Source organism: Rhinolophus ferrumequinum, chromosome 9, assembly GCF_004115265.2.
Source record: "Rhinolophus ferrumequinum isolate MPI-CBG mRhiFer1 chromosome 9, mRhiFer1_v1.p, whole genome shotgun sequence".
Lineage (NCBI taxonomy): Eukaryota > Metazoa > Chordata > Mammalia > Chiroptera > Rhinolophidae > Rhinolophus > Rhinolophus ferrumequinum.
Window position 1 is genome coordinate 50,217,192 of NC_046292.1, and position 18,711 is coordinate 50,235,902.

Below are 18,711 nucleotides of genomic sequence, written 5' to 3' on the forward strand. Positions count from 1 at the left end.
AAATAATATCAATGTCCAACAATAGATTGGATAATTTAATTATGGTACGTCCATGCTATGGGCCATCATGTTGGCACCCAAAATGACCTTTCAATGCCTATTTATTGGCATGACTTGAATAATGGAGAAAGGCACACAAAGAAGAGTTAAAATAATGGCTTACCATACCACAGAAACTAGAAAATTAGTTTCACTCTCATCTTCTAGGCACTCCCTGGCTCCTTCTTTAAGATTTACCATAGAGTTCTAAAGACTTTCTCCTGGGAAAGATCAAAACATCTGTACGCCCTCGGCAGGCTAAAATTTGTTGTTCCTTCAAGGCAATATTCTTTACATATTTAACAACTGTTTATGGGACTAGCTGAGTGGTACCTGAAGGAAGGTGAAGAAAATGGACCACAGATGGCATTTCTTTGTCTTAGAAGATAGCTCAAAAACTAATGTTTGGTTAATGCACAGTGACTTTTATAGTAAATAATTCTCTCTATATATATTAAAAAAAAGCTTATTTCCTGTTCTTCACCCTATCATCATACAGCAGTTAATCTTCAAATCCCTAGAGTAACTGCCACCACAAACAAAATCAACTACCTTCTCAAACAAAGCTCACCACAAACACAGCTATTCTCCATCTCAGTTTCCATAAACTTTAAATGTGACTATCCCTAGTGGACTGGCCTATCTTAGAGTACTGTTGGTAGTATTAATTGAGATGATTCCGATGAAAGTGCTTTGAAGTTGGGTAAAAGCACTACACAAGTGTGTCAATATTGAGGAGTATGAATTCATCACCTAGATTTAAAAAAGCAACTGAGAGCCCACGTCGAGCCTTTGGCTTTACCATAACCTTCACATTTTTTTCCTACAGTCATTTCTGAAAACTGGGTGTTGCTCTATAAAGTTTCCCTGCAACAAAAGAACAGGCCCTCTCTACTTTCCAATTGGCCAAAGAGTGTTTATAAAAGCATAGTATTTCTAGCTGTTGAAATTTATCTAATTAAATAATGGGGGGAAATGCCAAAGATAATCCAAAAAGCAGACAGACATGCCTGGTATAGATTGGAGCCTGAAATGGAAAAGGGCAGCAGCATGAACAAGGAGAGAGGTTAATGGTTGTCATATTATCTCATTCAAACCACAGCAATTCAAAATCCTAGAAGACATAAACTTCTGAGAGTGAGAATTCTTTCAGAATTACCACACAGTACTACTATTAGCAATATTTTCTAGCACTTCAATTATCTCCCCAAAGGAAATCATTGTTTTAAAAAAAGTTGTTTCTTGATAGGGTTGTGCCTCAATATCGTGTGGACTCAATATGGACTCATATTGTGTTTCTCCTACAGTCTCTTTCCCATTTTGAAGAAAGGTAAAGTTTAAATAAAATACAGCTGGGGCAATAATAAGCACATTTAAGTTCTTAAGTGCCCTTCTTTTTAAAACCCCACCCCAATTACATCCTTCCCTTGAGGATATTTACAATCATCTATGACACATGCTCTGTACCTTCTTGGTTCAAGGAAAACACACCTACAGCATTTCAAATTAACTACTGACCCTTACTCTCACACTATAAACAAACCCTTTTCAAAATCTCAATTGCATTGTGTCCACACTGATTAAAGCTCGAAGCCTGGTGACCTCATGTGGTGTTAACTTCTCCCATGCACCAACAGCATTCTGCCTTTCTACTCAATTACCCCCTTTGGTGCCAGAGGATTGCTACCCAATGAACATACACAATGGATTTCTGCTTCATTACACTAACCAACAGCAGGATAGAAATAAGCAGAAGAGGAATAAACAAGCTAATTTATCATGAGGACAGAGCAAGCTTTCACCAATCTCGCCATGGAAAACTTCAGTGGTTAACGGGAATATCAATAGTCTGAGGATAATGTTTATGATCTTACAGATTACAGTCAGAGCCACGACAGAACCTCAGTAATTAAAGCATTTTGCAGATTAGCAGGTGTGAACAACATGTACCCAAAACCCATGCCTTAGAATTCTGGGGTCCTACATAAAACCTACTGAAGAATTACTTGGGGAAGCACAACCCAGGGTTTTGGATAATGTGGACTGACACCCTGGTAATTTGCCCCAAGTGTTCAACCTAACTGTGGGGCCCCTCTTATTCATTTTTGACAAGGTGGCCAGGAGAGCCCCAGCCCCTCTTTGTGAGAAGGATCTGGATGGCCCCCCTTCATTAGCCATGGCAAGGGCACAGCGGCTGATTGAATTAACAACTTTGGAGGGCTCCAGTCCCAGTTCCCAGACATTAGCACCATCATCCAGAACAAATTAAAAGTCTCACAGCAATTAAGCAGATTTTGAAAATGAATTTCCCATGGTTCAATGGTTCAACAAGCAATCTTGAGTTAAGTATCAGAGAAGAGTTTAGAAGGAGGAGAGGAAGAACTGACTGCTGAATTTCCAAAGTAAACATACAATTGGTAGAGGTATAAACAATAAACTTCTGAGCCTCTGCTAACTAGGCTTTTACATTTCTTTTACATAAAATTGGAAATAGTCACAGAAGGTGAAAGAATAAAAAATTAACATGGAATTGTATTGTATTAAAATGGTGGATTTCGGGAGGAATTTTTTCGCCGTTTTTTTTTTTTTTAAGTATGTTTTTCTAGGACCCATCAGCTCCAAGCCAAGTAGTTGTATCAATCTAGTTGTGGAGGGCGTAGCTCACAGTGGCCCATGTGGGGATCTAACCGGCAGCCTTGTTCTTAAGAGCATCGTGCTCTAACCAACTGAGCTAACCAGCCCCGTTTTCCTCTGTTTTTAAGTCCGTTAACCCCATTGTATGCTTGTTCAAAACCATAAATAAACATTGGGAGGGGATAAAAATGCATGTTTCCAGTTACCAGATTTTAAATTTGTACAAGCAATTCTAAACCTGACTCTAGAAGCATCTACATCTCTCTGAACCAGTATAGCTAGATTCAGAGCAGGCAGAAAACCTTTTATGCTGGCCTCCCAAAGGACTCTGGGTGATTTAATTGATTTTAACTCCAGGAACTCATTCCTGGGTTAAATGAATAAAAGTAATAATAAATTAGTATCTAGCCTATTCTAAGTGTGTACTGTTTGCCAAGCACTGTACACATATTATTTCATCTAATCTAGTCACATATTATGTTGTTTGATCCTCAGGGCAATGTCACGAGCCTTATTACCGTACCATTTTACCCATTTGAGAGTCCAGGAAACTCAGACTCTGAGATTAAGTCATTTGTTCAAGGCCACACAGCCAGGAAGTGGTAGAGCCAGGATTTGTATCCAGTCCTTCTGACCCCAAAGCTCTAGCTTACATGTAGAATCGGAAACTCCCATTTCCAGCAGGGTTTTATCTAGGCTTTAGAGCAGTGGATGTGTCCATACAAAAAAAAAAGTCCAGATTTTGGAGGGAGGGAGTGTAGGCTGAGGAGGAATTTCTGTCACCTTTCTTTCAAGCTCCTATTTTTCCTCCAATACCACCACCTCCCTCTCCCTTTACTTTATGCCAGCTCTGTGTCCCCTCCCCCTTCCCATACTCCCACCTCCTCTAGTTGGAAGGTCTGGCTAAAACAAGTCCAAGTCCACCTTTTGTATGACTGTCTCCTGGGCTTTTGCTTCCTTCTCTTTCAGCGTACATATGCTTCTTAAATCTCTTTTCCTGCTTCTCCACCTGGCTCCACTAGAAAGTCAGCAGGCCCAAGTTCCTCTCTGCCTGCAGGCAAAGTTCCTCTCTGCCTTCCTCTCTGCACATTCAGCACAGCGTGTTCAGTACCATTCAGGAACCTGGAAGACTGTGTGGATGAATTCATTCCCACCCACCCGATGCACAAGCTGAACACAATGGAATGCAGAGGTGGTTATTTGAATGCATTATGCTTTCTTGCCAAGGGTAGTTATAAAAGTTGGCATCATAAATATATTATTGATCTCTAAGAACTGTAAATACATCTACAAAATTCTTAGAAGGGAAACTCTGAAAGATGAATTTTCCATCTTTAAAAATTTATAGAAAATTGGGGTGGCCGGTTAGCTCCGCTGGTTAGAGCGTGGTGCTAAGAACACCTAGGTTGGTGGTTCGATCTCCGCATGGGCCACGGTGAACTGCGCCCTCCTTAAAAAATAAATAAATAAATAAATAAATAATAAAAATAAATGAAAATTTATAGAAAATTAAGCAAACTATGTGGTCTTTGAAAAACAGCCCACATGGAGAAGTAACATATTTACTTCTTAAAGACAATAAATCACAAAATTTCCATCGTCATTCAACATTCTCACTTGAATATTCAAAATTTGGAAATACATATTCTTGTGTGTGTCCCCTTCCTCCTAGACAGTATAGACAGCCAGTCACAGTCATTCCCCTGCCTTTATGGCCAAGTAAAGACCAAATATATATCAGACATAATAGTAATCAGTGAAACTGTAGGCATAAGTAATGAAACCCACCATTAGTTGTCAGGAAACTTGGTTCAAGTCTTAGTCACCCACTGTGTCTTCTCTGGGCCTTAGTTTCCACGATAAAATAGGAAATCCCTTTCCAAAACTCCAAAAATTACATACTTTTATAAATCTAAGCATGCAAACCATGAAAGTGACACAATCTTTTAAGTTCAAGTGAATAATAAGAAACCTCTCCTCACTTAAATTATAGAAGTATAGCCCACAATACAATTATTACAAATCTTAGGACAGACCTTGAAGTAGAAGTATTTGACCTACCTTTGCAGTAGATTCAAAATACAAGGCATTTACATATTTATTTCTTCCACAAGTATTACTAGGCACCTGCATTGCATTATCTAGGTAACCACTGGAGAGAAAGGTGAGCAAATCAGACCATCCTTGCTCTCAGGTAGCTTACAGTTATATTTTCACTTTTATTTTTTGTTTATAATTTCTTAGAATAGAGCACTATAATTCTAGCTAATATTTCAGAAGAATTTGAGATCTTTTTTTCCTTAAAGCTTGACTTTCAAAAGTCTTTGTCATTTACATTATATCTAGAAGCAAAATATTTCCCAATGGATGAAGACTTCAATTTTATAATGTAAAACAGAAGAACAAGTGGGATTCGCTCTACAGCACGCATGGATGGAATATATATATTTCTTCCCTGAATTGAGTGAGATCCAATTAAAAATCTTGCTACTTGGTTTATCTATGCTATAAAGGGTCATACAGGTCCAGCATTTTAAAATGCAAAATTTAACATTTGAATTAAACCTTGATGAAAACTATCACTTAATTGGATCAAAAAGTAAGTTAATTACTCTAATTCACCAAAGGTGTATATGACATGCTTCTTTAACTGTTAGTTAGCATGGATTATGCCTAATAGAAAGCTATCAACCAGGGTTGCTGGGTTTTTAACTTTATGTATCCCCTAAAAGGCAGAAATAACCTGCCTTTAACCTAACCAGATACAGAATGACTCAAAAAAAAGCCTTAAAAAGTTAATTAGTGACAACTTCTAATTCAGGGAAATGGTAAATATATATTGATTGATCTAACACATATGCGCAAATCACTTACATTCTCTCATTTGAACCCAACAACATCCACGTGAAGGAGAAATCTTTAGAGGAGGAAGCTGAGGTTTAAAGTGTGTAAGTGCATTGTCCAGATTACAAAGCAAGTTTGATAACGAACCTGATCAACCATAAAACCACATGGTATCAGTCAGAAATCTGATTGCTTTGGATAGAAGGATCAGTAAGATTATCATTAAACAGAAATATCACATGGAAAACCTCGAGGCAGCAGCATGTTGTTTTACAGAATGACCATTTCCTAGGAGTCCTGTGAGGAGCCCAAGTTGTCAAGGGCAACTTTCAAAGTTACTGTAGTAGTTCTGCTTAGACAGGAGTTATTCTCAAGTGACATGCTGAGAGAGTTAGTGGACAGAGCTGGTTATCAGTATCTAACCCGAGGCCTGACCCAGAAATATTATCACCTGAACTATATATTAATGCTACTTTTGTTTGAATCCCCAAACATACTGCTCATCCTTCTCCCAAACTATATTTTCTCTTACTTTATTTAAACAGGTTAGTGGGATAGGGGAGGAGAGGAATTGGGGAATTCTGATATCTTTTAAAAAAGGAGATAAATGCTAATTGGTATCCTTTGAGTTTAAAAATCTTGAGTGTCTACAAATTATCCTGTTTCTTTCTCTTTCATCAGCTACTATCCAGAAATACCATGTTCTCTTAAAGCAAAATTCTGCTCTGTTTGGGCATGTTCAAAGAAAGGTGCCGAGGATTTAACACTGGCTCTCTCTCATGGACTTGCACATTCTGTGAAATTAGGAGGAAGGGTGACTAAAACTGTCTAAGATCCCAGAGTTGCCTGTCACAGCCAAGCCCCGCCCCATCCCACCTGGCCCCACCCCACCTTACAATTCTTAAAAAACTGATCCTTTCTAAGTAGAGGTGTGGTCTCCAAGTGACAGCAAGCAGGGGCTAAAGTTGAAGCGTTTCACACAAGCCAGAACTAGCTCTACAGAACAGAGAAAAGAAAGGAATGTGGGGACATGTCTTTTCTACATTGGAAGCATTCCGTTCTCTTGCAAGTTACAACCAGTTGAGAGTAGATGAAACATATAAGAACCCAGAGTAAAAGGAAGAGGGCCTCAAAAAGACCTCATCTGCCTTGAGAGAGGACTGGATTTAATAACTATGGAGCTCAGCTTTTTGGTTGTGATCACCTGAAAGCAAGCATGTTAAACAGAGACTTAAAAGTCAAGATTCATTCTGGCTAAATCAGAGGGTGCAGAAAAGGGTAGTGCTTTGTGACTCTGCTTAGTTTCAACAAAAAGAAAGGCAGAGGAGGAAGAATTTACAGGGTAATACTTGCACCTCTGGAATCACAAAACTATGCTTGTCAGGAGCAGTGGCACGGAGCCCTCAACATGTTAAGCCCTATTTGGCAATTTGAACTTTCTGTTTGCAATTATCTCGAGTGAAGAAATGGGAAAGATAAAAGATGAGCAGTTTTGTTGTTTCTTTGTATGCAAATCAGACCAAAAAATATAGAGCACATCATTTCCCAGAAAGTCACTAAACCTTCAGAATTATGCTTGCCACAGACTCCCCTGAAAGCACAAAAGTTAGTCACAGACTGTTAGTCAAAAAAGCCCCAGATTGGGGCTGGCCCGGTGGCTCAGGCGGTTAGAGCTCCATGTTCCTAACTTCGAAGGCTGCAGGTTGGATTCCCACATGGGCCAGTGGGCTCTCAATCACAAGGTTGCCAGTTCAATTCCTTGACTCCCGCAAGGGATGGTGGGCTCCACCCCCTGCAACTAAGATTGAACAAGGCAGCCTGAGCTGAGCTGCCGCTGAGCTCCCCGATGGCTCAGTTGGTTGGAGCACATCCTCTCAACCACAAGGTGGCCGGTTTGACTTGCGCAAGGGATGGTGGGCTGCACCCCCTGCAACCAGCAACGGCAACTGGACCTGGAGCTGAGCTTCGCCCTCCACAACTAAGACTGAAAGGACAACAACTTGAAGCTGAACGGCACCCTCCACAACTAAGATTGAAAGCACAACAACTTGACTTGGAAAAAAGTCCTGGAAGTATGTACTGTTCCCCAATAAAGTCCTGTTCCCCTTCCCCAATAAAATCTTTAAAAATAAAAAATATAAAATAAAATAAAAAGAAGCCTCAGATTGATGAAGTCTTAAACCCAAAGGTGAGAATGGTTCGTTGGTTGGATTAGAAAGGACCATAGTCATGGGATTTTTTTTTTTTTAAAGTTTTAAATTTACAACATTTTCTCAAGCAAGAGAAAGGGAATGTACCACACCCTAAGCAAGCAAAAAGGAATTTAGTTTTGTTTTGTTTTGTGAATTCTGTAGTATCCTTTAAAATCCACACAGAACAGCTTAACACTGTACATAATCCTATTGTTCTGTAAGAGGTTAGCTAAGAATACCAAGTATACAAAGACAAGAAGAAAACATGAAAGTTATTGCAATTTTATTTTCAGGTAACATAAAAGCCAATAGAGCTATAAGAACTGCAAGTGGGGAATTTTCTGCACATTAACTGTATGCCTTCAGATAGAAATCAAATAATCTCCAAGCTGAAACTCAGAAGGAGATACATGTTTAGAGGGCTGACTGGCATCAGAACTTGAGTTCGAGTCATGGATGTGCCTCTAATTTTGTAAACTGAGTCCCTCCCCTTTCCCGGGACTCTGATTCCTCCTTAAAGGAGGTAGGATTACATGATCTTTAAGGCCTTTTCATCTTTATAATTTAATAGCAACCAACAAGCTCCACGGTTTCTGTTCAGGCCAAACAATAAACACCAAAATATATGGATACATACATTTGGATCAAAATGTATGGATCAAAAACCTGCACTCAGGGCCAGTAAAAAGATCACACAGCTTTAGAGTAGAATCAATTATCATTATCAGCCTATAATGTGACGATGCTGCCAATGGGGCTCCTGAGGTGTGAAATGACCTGCTCATATCACAGAGACATCAGAATCCTGGGCATTCTTGTTCTTCCTTTGTCCTCATGTCACCTACCATAGTCACTCCTACATCTCTCTGTGTTCTCTCCGAGTTTCGGTGGCAAAGAATCCCAATGGTTGTAGACTTAGATCTGGTATAACCAAGCTCTATGACAATTGTGTATAAAGCAAAAATGATAGATAGATCTTGAGCAACAGCTGAGGGATTCTCTTGGGAGTAAAAAGTTTTAGAATGATTTAGACTTGCGTTCTTATTTACTAGTTTTCTGCAACAGTATCTACTGTTTGAGGAAGGCTCAGTATGCGGCATTCAGTGGTAGCATGGGAATTCATGCTGGGAAGCAGGAGGGGATGACCCCTTTTGTACTTTCAAACCCAAACTGAGTAACGCTTTGGGTCATTCCCATTCCTTCTGCCTCCACAGACCCATGAATTTGGAGGTGTTCAGCAAAGTGGTGGTGACTCAAGGGAGAAAAAGAGTAGAATATTAGGTTGGTGCAAAAGTAATTGTGGTTTCAAAGGTTAAAAATAATTGCAAAAACTGCAATTACTTTTGCACCAACCTCATATAAACAATTTCACGGTTAAGTTCCCTCTAGATCTAAGAACAGAGAGGGACAGATAAAGAAAAGTAGGACTGACGGATATGGGGTTAAGCAGATAGTTTCAGAGGATAGTCCTCTGGGAATTACATCTCTGGTAGCCCTGGTTCAATGAGACTCCCAGTGGGCGCCTTGTCCTCAAGATAGTGAATCCCTCGCAACAATCATCTATGGCATAGGAGGGCTCTGTCTCCCTCACAGTTGAGGGTCGGCATCAAGGATCTTTTGTGACTTATTTGAGATCACTGAGACAAGTCATCTGCAGTCTCAGCCAAGTGTCTTCAGTATCTGATGCTGCCTTGAGACTAGGAGCTCTCTTTTTGGGAGGGGCTCAGCAAGGATAACGCAGCAGTTCGCCGGCCCCCAACCACCTCCCATGAGCTTAGCCTTATTAACCTGGGCTTACAAAAAACTGAGCCCATCATTTACAGACCTTCTTGTTAAAGAGAATCCATGACACCTTGCCAAAACAAATGCAATAACTTGGCCTCTTCTTTCAATGACCTCTGCTTTCTTGGAAATGTGTTTAGTAGATAAAGCCTCTGAGTTAACCCAGGGAATTAACCAGAAGGTTAAGAAGACCCTATAATTTCATTGGGTCAGCAAAGAAAGAACACCTTTTATCAGGGAATATTAAAAGAATAGAGTAGGAAGAAAAAAGAGAAAGGAAAATAATTGTACTTGAAGTCCAGGATTTAAAGAGGCACAGCAGACAGAAACACTAGAGCTCCATTTGGGGTATGAGGGGTGGATGGCATCAGAAGTAGGTCTTGGAAGTCCAGGTACAAGCTGTGCCCCAAAGAGATAGTCTCATATGTTTACAAAGTCCTTAGTTTTTTTTTCCTGAGTCCATATTATACTCTCATCTCCCTTCTCCATATCTATGCTCCCATCTCCTGTATTTAACAGTTATATTCAGGACCCACTATGGATGCCAAGTCCAGGAAACATTCAGGAGGTTGGTTATTTTGACATGTTTTCAATTACAACTCTTTGTCACTCTTCTCTGCGTGTAATAATTTCTTTTGGGGGGTATCTGGGTATCATTTTCTCAGGTTCAGCCCTCCCCAGCATGGCTTATAAGCAGTGGTCAACATTTACAATGGCTAGTACAAGGGGTTAATATGTGCTTGGAATTGGGATAATCTGTTTGGGAATTAACTAGATTAACGATTAGTACCCATGCAGTGCTAAGACCATGTGGTTTGGCCAAAGGGTTGAAGCAGAAAGAAGGGACGGATGGCCAAATGGCTCAGTTGGTTAGAGCGCGAGCTCTCAACAACAAGGTTGCTGGTTCAATTGCGCCCCCTGCAACTAAAGATTGAAAATGGCGACTGGACTTGGAGCTGAGCTACGTATTCCACAACTAGATTGAAGGACAATGATTTGGAGCTGATTGGCCCTGGATAAACACACTATTCCCCAATGAAAAGGAAAGGAAGAAGGAAAGAGAGAGAGAGAGAGAGAGAGAGAGAGAGAGAGAGAGAGAGAGAGAGAGAGAGAGAGAGAGAGAAAGAAAGAAAGCAGACTGAGCTTTCATCTTCTATTAAATCTGTGCAAAATCAGTTTTATCACTCCAACCCTCTGTTTCCCACAGAAATTGAAAGGACAATAGGAGGAGAGTGGCGTTAGACTTAAGACCATGGCTTAGGATTCATTCAAAGAACATGGCCTTGAGTGTTAGTCCTCTTATTAACTGTATCTGCAACCTCTGAAAAGTGCCTTAAATGAGCCCCAGATTCATCGGAAAAACTGGAAAAAGTACCTGCTTCTCTAGGTTTTTATGATCATTAAATGAATTAACACACATAAAATATTTTTCATGGTCAATGATTAAATTCTCAAACAGCAACAAATTAATAAGCCAAATCTCTCACTACTGGTCAGAAGACAATCTGATTATTGCTTTTGCTCCCCTACAAGATTTAATTAAAGGTGTGTGTGTGGTGTGTGGGGGAGGGGCGGGGGTGAGAGGGAGTGCTAAAAGGCTAAAGAACCTTAGTATTTTTGTATTCTAAAACATGTGAGCTGCTCTTTCTGTTATTTAGCAATCCTTTTAGTTAACTCCATTACGAAAAGGGAAATTGCAAAATATTTCATCATCAAATTTGACAACTTCAATGCCTCAAGCTCTTCTTCTCCACTCCCATCTCCATCCCCATCCAGGCACTTTCTCTGGGAACTATTCAGATCCAGCTCATTTGTCTATTAGAGCATCATTACGACACTTCAGAGAAGACACAAGGCCTACATAGGATAGACATGATCATTTCATGTCTTGATGCTCTCCAGCTGCCATCATCTCTTAAGATTCTCTATCATAATTGAGGGCAACAAATCTTTCAATGGAGAAAGTCTATCAGTACCTTCTCCAAAGAACAAAATATACCCACTCATGGTGTCAACATGGAAGCCACAATTTGAAATGCTCTCATTATTATGCATGGGTGTGTATATAAACAAAAATTATCCTTTGGGGAATAGAATTTTCAATTTTCAGTAGGAGGCTCTTTCAATTGCTGTACCAGCACTGCTAATTCACATCCTCTAAAAATCCTCTCCAACCTCCGTTGACTCCTATCCTCTTCCTTTGAAAAAGTCCAGACTTACATAACTATTTTAAGTATGTTAAAACCATTAACTAGAGAAAACAAGTCCAAGTAATCTTCCTTAAAGTAGCAGAACTCAAACACATTATGGTTAATGAATTTGGCTGCTCAGCCAGTTGGATGATTCATACAATTATGGAGACTGGTTAGAACCTGTAAGAAATTGGTTGGACTGGCTGGCATATGCAGACATATCAAAAGGTGTCCTCCCTTAGCCTTGGCAAGGCACTGTTTTGCTAGGTACACCTGGACTCCATTTCATTTATCATAATATTTAATATCTTTTCCTTTTTATGTATTACCCAATGATTAAAAATGAGAAATTAATTGCTTTTCTAGTGTTACTCATCATGTCTTCCTGCATTCAAACCATTTTTATTCAGTGCTTAAAGTCAAGGCTTTGGGAGGTGGGGGCAGGATCACCTAATAAGGGCTAAGAATTCTGGCTCTATTGTCAGACTGACTGGAGACCTAGCTTTGACCCTGACTTGCTAGATAATCTGAAGCAATTTTACAGACCTTTCTCCACCTCAGCTTAGTCACATGTAAATTGGGTATGACAGTACCACTCTGGCAAGGATCTATGTGGATTAAATTAGATAACATCTGGCACATAGTGCACATTTAACACATGTTTAACATTTATATTATTCTATTACTATATTTATTTCAATATGAAATGTTAATATAATTATTTGACAGTATAATTAACAGGGTTTCTCATTTTACATGTTCTCAAATTCCTAGTAAATGAGTGAGAATTATCTTGGTGCTAGAAACCTCATCATAGGAAATCTTTTGCTTGGTGAACTTGGACTAAGAGGGGTTCTTTTCTACCTCTGGCTTCCCGAGGTTACTCAGGCTTCAATTCCTCCCTTTCCTAACCCCCAGTCAGCCCTACCTTGGGCACACAGTAGGATCTAATCAATATTTTGCACATTAGACTGGTGACACACATGAGCTCTAAGCTAAGGACCTTCATACAATCTCAAATTTGAAATCTCCATAGAAACGCCTTTACGAGGAAGATAAGGTAAGAATCTTTCTTCAGTCTATACGGATTTTTCTTTTCTTTTCTTTTAATTTTTTTAAACTAAAGTCCGACTTATTGAAAAATGTCAACTAGGTAGGAAAGGCTTTGAGTCTAGATATAGGTTGCAGGCAGGGACTTGAGAATGTTACAAAGCCACACATCACACTATTATCTCAAGGAAATATTTCTCAGTTTTAACAGGGAAAGTGCAAGTTCCAAAAGAAGGCTAGACAGGCTGTAGTGAACAATTTTTAGATGAAAACATTATTAGAGACTGTTAGGACAAGGATGATTTTGTTGCAATAAACAAATAGCTTAGTTTTTAAAAAGTCAAATATGAAATGTCAATTATAAAAAGTTTTACAAAAATTTTTGAGGTTGCATAGTACTCCTAGAATCATTACACTTTAGTAGCTAACAAAGAGAAAAAAAGACACGGTTTAGTCAGATACGAAATTTTACAAAATAAAAAGGAGAATCAAATACAGAAAAATGTGGGCTAACATTAACCGATTAGTTCTTTTCAGGAGTCTTACCAGAAATCCAACACGGCAGGATTACAAGTATTGCATTATTAATGTATGCTAAAATATAATACCACAACAAGCTTAACACCTAATGTATTGGGAAGCAAACCTTTATACACTCTGCATAACTATAATTGGATTTAATTTCTTAAAATCCTGAAACTTCTAAATAAACCATAGTAGCAGAAACAGAAACACACATGAATAAACCACAATCAAGACCACCAATAGCTCTCATTTAAACAATAATAGCACAATAGTACGGGTTGTATCACTGAAAGGCAGTAGATAAGTCCATGTGAAAACTGAGAAAAATGGTTATATATATGTGTGTGTTTTACACACACACACACACACACACACACACTACTCTCAGCATTAAAAAAAGGCTGCTCACATAGTGAGCTTTTGAAAGAAAGAACAATCTTTCCTAAAGAAATAATTGGTAATTTGTTGATACTTATTTGTAGTTTAAGTTTGAAATATTCTCTTTTATGGGTATGTTTAAAACAATGCAATAATTTTTTATTCATCCAGTGATCTTCATACTCTTAACAGGTTTAGAACAGGTGGGAACAGTGACCTGCTTTTTCAACCATTATATCCCCCAGACATGACTAATTTGAAGCTGAGCAAATTGCACATAATGGGCCAGGGATTCGAGTTCATGATTTTTAGTCTGCGGCACTCTTGTTTCAGGGCACATGGCTTCCTCCCCCTCCTTCCTTCACCTCTGCAACTGCCTCTCCATGAACTAAATTCACCAAACATGAAATCAAAGGAAATTTATTATTTTTTAAAAATTTTCCTCAGGCTTATTTTTAAGGAAGATAAAGATTAAGCTGTATCTTTAAACATTTTTCTTTTTCTTTGGGGGTTCTTACATTTTTAAATGAATTCTATATACTAAAGAAGCTAGCCACTTAAGAAATCTTCTCAATACATAAGAAAACAATCAGATGCAAAATTTTATAATGGCTCAAAATTTTTCCAAAAACCATGGCATAATTCAGAGAAATTTTAAATATCCCAAATTCTACCATACAGGATATTGCTTTCCAGATCTTTTTTGCAAAATCCCATTAAAGGTTTAGCTGTATACAGACACTGGAATAAGAAAAACAAATAAAACGAGAATGTACATGTGCACACGTACACACGCCACAACTTGGTTCTAAGGCCATTGGGGCAGGGGAGAATTTCAGCTGGCTAACCAAAACCCAATCCCTCCCATTTGCTTTTTTTATCTAACATTTAAATTTTCCCCATCAATTCTGGAAGGCTGCAACCGAACAGCACTCTACATGTCATATAAAATTCTCTAAATATTGAAAATTTCATACAATTTTATAACTAAAATGAACCTTAAACTCAGTCTACCAATGAGGAGACTGAAGCCTGTTGGTTAGCTGATTTGCCTGGTCACTTTGGGGTGCATGGTTTGTCATTATTGTTTGGGGGTGGTTGTTTGATTTTGTTTTATGTATATGGGTGTAGTACTTACACTCTTGTAATGAGGAGCTTTGCCATTCAGATCCTCCCCTTCCTAGGTTGCCATGTTTCCTTTCATCAGGGATGATGGTAATCAAAAAGGAACATATATTATGACCAATTGAAAGCAAAAATTTCATTTTCTCCCTTGGCCTCTGCAAATGTATTAGAAAGACACTTCCCACCCAGGACACATAACTTCTAATGTATCCATAGAAGTAAGCAGTGAAGGCATCCTCTTTTCACTGGGGAGAGTGGAGCAGGAGGTTTCTGAACTTTATTTCAACTTTCCAGCCTACAAACTGGTCCTTCATCTACTGATTCCATTTGCCCACTTTGTTGAAGATCTATTTTTTGCTCAATTTCATCTGCTTTCCAATTTAGGGAAGTTTGGTGGAAAAACATCACTTACTTTTTGTTTGTATTTATTTCCATATTTGGATGGTATAGCATACCCACATTTTTGGATATCTTTAACAGCAAAAAAAAAAAAATCTCTAAATTGACTAGATAAAGGCTAAATCACTGTACAAAGTGTTTAACATGGACTCGATCTGATCTTTTCAGTCTTCTAGCCAGAAGTAGGGATACAGTTGTGATAACTGAGGAGGGAGGGCAGCTAAGCAGTAAATTTACACAAAATTTTTCCCCAAGAAGTGCTATACATAGACATTTTCTTTTTCAAGAAAAGTTGGAAATAAAGCATTTATTGAAGGGAATCTAATTACAGTTGGCACTTATCACTAACTTTCTGAGACTTTACCAAGTATGGTTACTCACCAAGTTCTCTGGGGAAAACAACCCTTGGCAACACTCCAGACAAACCCCTCTCTCAACACACAACTGTTCTGATCCTAGATCAACTTCAATGTGCAGCAGCCACTCACCAGTGACCTTGGACCATCTCCCTAGTACTAAGGTTACAGAAATGATACTAGTTCCTGAAGTGCCCTTAGAAACCTACAACACTGGATGATGGGCACTTCAAAGTTAGGAAATTAGCTTCAGGAAAAGAAAAAGAAACACACACCAACACACACCAGGGAACTATGTGTAATGGTTCCCTGCCTGTGCAAAAACCTCAAAGAGGATGAAGGTCAGACAGGGATAATAGGCCAATTTAATTCTGAAAGCACAAGGTGCAAGAAATTTTAATTATGGTCTGCCACTGAAATCACACAAGATCCAATGGCATCTAACTGCAACTGCTCATCAAGGGAGACAAGAGGTGTAATTGTAACCGCTGCATAATCACTGTGAGGGCACCGGGAAGGCTGCTTTCAGCTCCCAGAGAGAATGTATTAAGAGCCTCAAAAAAACCCAATACAAGGAAACAGGGAGAGATTGCACGTAGCCAGACAGGAGCTTATAACTAGAAAGCTCAACCGAAGAGAGAGAGAGAGAGAGAGAGAGAGAGAGAGAGAGAGAGAGAGAGAGAGAGAGAGAGAGAGAGAGAGAGAGAGAGAGAGAGTGTTGGGGGTAGGGATGGGGGTTCTGGGAATAAAATGGTTCAGCTGTTTGGCCCAAACTGAGAATATGAACTTGGGAAACTCTGAATCCCTTTCTGCTTTGTGGATACATACAAAAAGGCGTGATCTTCTCCAGAAATTTCTCTCCTCAGTGAAGCTTCGCCCACTCTCTTTTGTTTAAACAATTACTCTGGAGGTTACAGTGATTTACAGAAACAGACTCCCTTTAATTTGTTCCCATCAAATCCAAGTCTGGAGACAAAATGCCCCGCATACGACTCGAGGTGTCCGAGCTCTCATCTCTAGGATAACTAGGACGCCCGTGCCGGGCGGACACTCGCGGAGAAAGGTAAGCGCGGAGAAAGCTCCTCCGTGGACTCCCCACTCCGCAAAGTTTTACAAATCCGAAAAGGAAGCAAAACCTCCCATCCGCGCGGGTTGCAAAGTTGGCGCTGAAGTTTGTGCCGGGATGTCCTCAATCTCGAGGGGAAGGGGACGCGCGTGTGTGGAAAGGCGGGAGGACAGATGAAGATGGAGACACAGCGAGAAAAGGGGAGTTTCCGAGTGGAAGATCCAAGACAATCTTCACCCGGAAGGCTCTTTGGCTCCGAGAGGTCCCAGGGGCGTACGCCAGGGGAAGTCCTCCCAGGACGGGCACCATCGCCGGGGGCCCAGGGAGCTGTCACCTGCGCGGGGCTGAGGCCGGAGCAGGGGACCTATTTCCAAGATACCAAGGGTGGAGCAGAGGCTCCACATTCACTCGCTCTCGGGGGCTCTAAGAAATGGGGGAGGGGAGATTCGAGAAAGGGCAGGAGGCCAAAAGCAACACCTTTCGGATACGCTGTTCCCTCCGACCTCCTCAACTTCCCGCAGCGCCAGACAAGGACTTTCTCCCACTGCACCCCACCCCATCCCGCCTCCTGGCCTTCGGCTGGGACCTGTAGACAGCCACCGCAGGGGGTGTCGTTGGCGTGCGGCGAGGAAGCGGAGGGCACTAAGGCTGGGACCCGAAATACGAACTCTTAGCCCCTGGCTGAGACGACCAAATGCGTTTACACAAGCAACAAACAGCCCTGTAACAGGGCTCCGGGTTTGCGCTGGGCGCAGTTCCCCGATTCTTCTGTTGTTCCTAATAAAGTCGATTAGGTTGCTCTCCGGAGCTGATTGGGAGGGAACCGAAAGGAAACCGGGGGGAACGCGGGAAAAAGCGGGGGGTGAGCAGCAATCAACTTTGTAATCCAGCGCTTCCTCGCGCGATCCGTCGCCATGCTTAAGATTCCCACCCCCGCCACCCCCCTCCTTCCTTTCAAGTGGATACTGAAACTAGGCCAAAACTTTTCCCCCTCCTTTTCTCTTAGCCACTAGACTGGATTGTGCCCCATGGAGCTCTGCTTTCTTAAGCACAATAGCCGGACTAATTAGATCATAGAAGCAAGGCAGCGATACTGTAACAAGTAGCCGGAGAGGCAAAGAGGGAAGGGGCCCGAAAAGAGAGAAAGGGGGAAAAGTTTGCAGCTCTTGCACTTACCAATCAAGCCTCCCACCAGAAAGGCGATGATTTGGAACACGAGCAGAATCCCACCAACAATGCACAGCTTCTTGGTGCTCATGTTTTCTATAATTGCCCCAGCCATTTTTGCGCCCCCCTTTTCCTTTTCTCTTGGAAATAAATGTTTTAGGGTGTGCTTTTTGCTCCCGCTCTTCTCACGCTCCCTCCTCCCTCGCCTCCTTTCTGGGCGCCGCAAAACTTCAGGGTTGCGGGAGTGCGGCGGGGATGGGACCGGGACCGAAGGCGCCCGCACGGATTCCCCCGGCGCAGCCGGCTCGGGTTCCCCGAGTGCCCGGAGCTGTGATTGTGGCCGCTCCGCCGCCTGTGGACGCTTAAAGGAGCAGGAAAGCGGATCACATGACGCCGCCTCCCTCCCTTTCTTCCTCCCTCCCTCTCGCGCTTCCTCCCTCTCTCCCTCCCTCCCTCCCTCTCTTCCTCTCCCCCTTGCCCGCCAGTGCGGGGCTCCGAGCTCCGGCGGGCGCTGGCGCTTGTGGGTCTGGCAGGCAGCCTGTCCCGCGAGGGGCTGGTGTTGTTTGGGGGTTGCTGTTGCTGTTAAGTGGATTCCCCCTATCCCGCCTCTCACGCGTTTCCTTTTCTGGTGCGAGGTTTAAATCACCGGTGGACAGCATTGCAGACCTTTAACTTAAACGCTTAGACTTTAGAAAATGGTCCACACCCCTCAACTGCTAGAACTCTCCTTAGAGAAAGAGGAGAATTTTTAAAGGGACCCAAAGATGCTTAAGTCAAATACCAAAGATGCAGAATAAAGTCTTAGTTCGGCTTCCCTCTACCTTATCCCAGCCTGGGTTATTCCACTGCACCCCTCAGGGACCCCGCACTCCAACCAAATCAGACTCCAGTTCATTCCCACATTATCCTCCACTCCATGTGTTTCCAGAGCCTTGACCCTGGCTTTTGCCTTTAAAAAATGC

At 41.2% G+C, this 18,711-nt stretch overlaps 1 protein-coding gene across 1 annotated transcript in view; it reads right to left on the bottom strand.

The window, feature by feature from the left end:
- The window catches only part of WLS (Wnt ligand secretion mediator), a 98,788-nt gene extending 80,647 nt beyond the window's left edge, over window positions 1–18,141 (bottom strand). The window contains exon 1 of the mRNA XM_033115477.1: window positions 17,759–18,141. Within this exon, the coding sequence (XP_032971368.1) occupies window positions 17,759–17,864 (106 nt within the window). The 5' untranslated portion in view covers window positions 17,865–18,141. The remainder of the gene's footprint in view (window positions 1–17,758) is intronic.
- Between the last annotated feature and the right edge of the window lie 570 nt (window positions 18,142–18,711).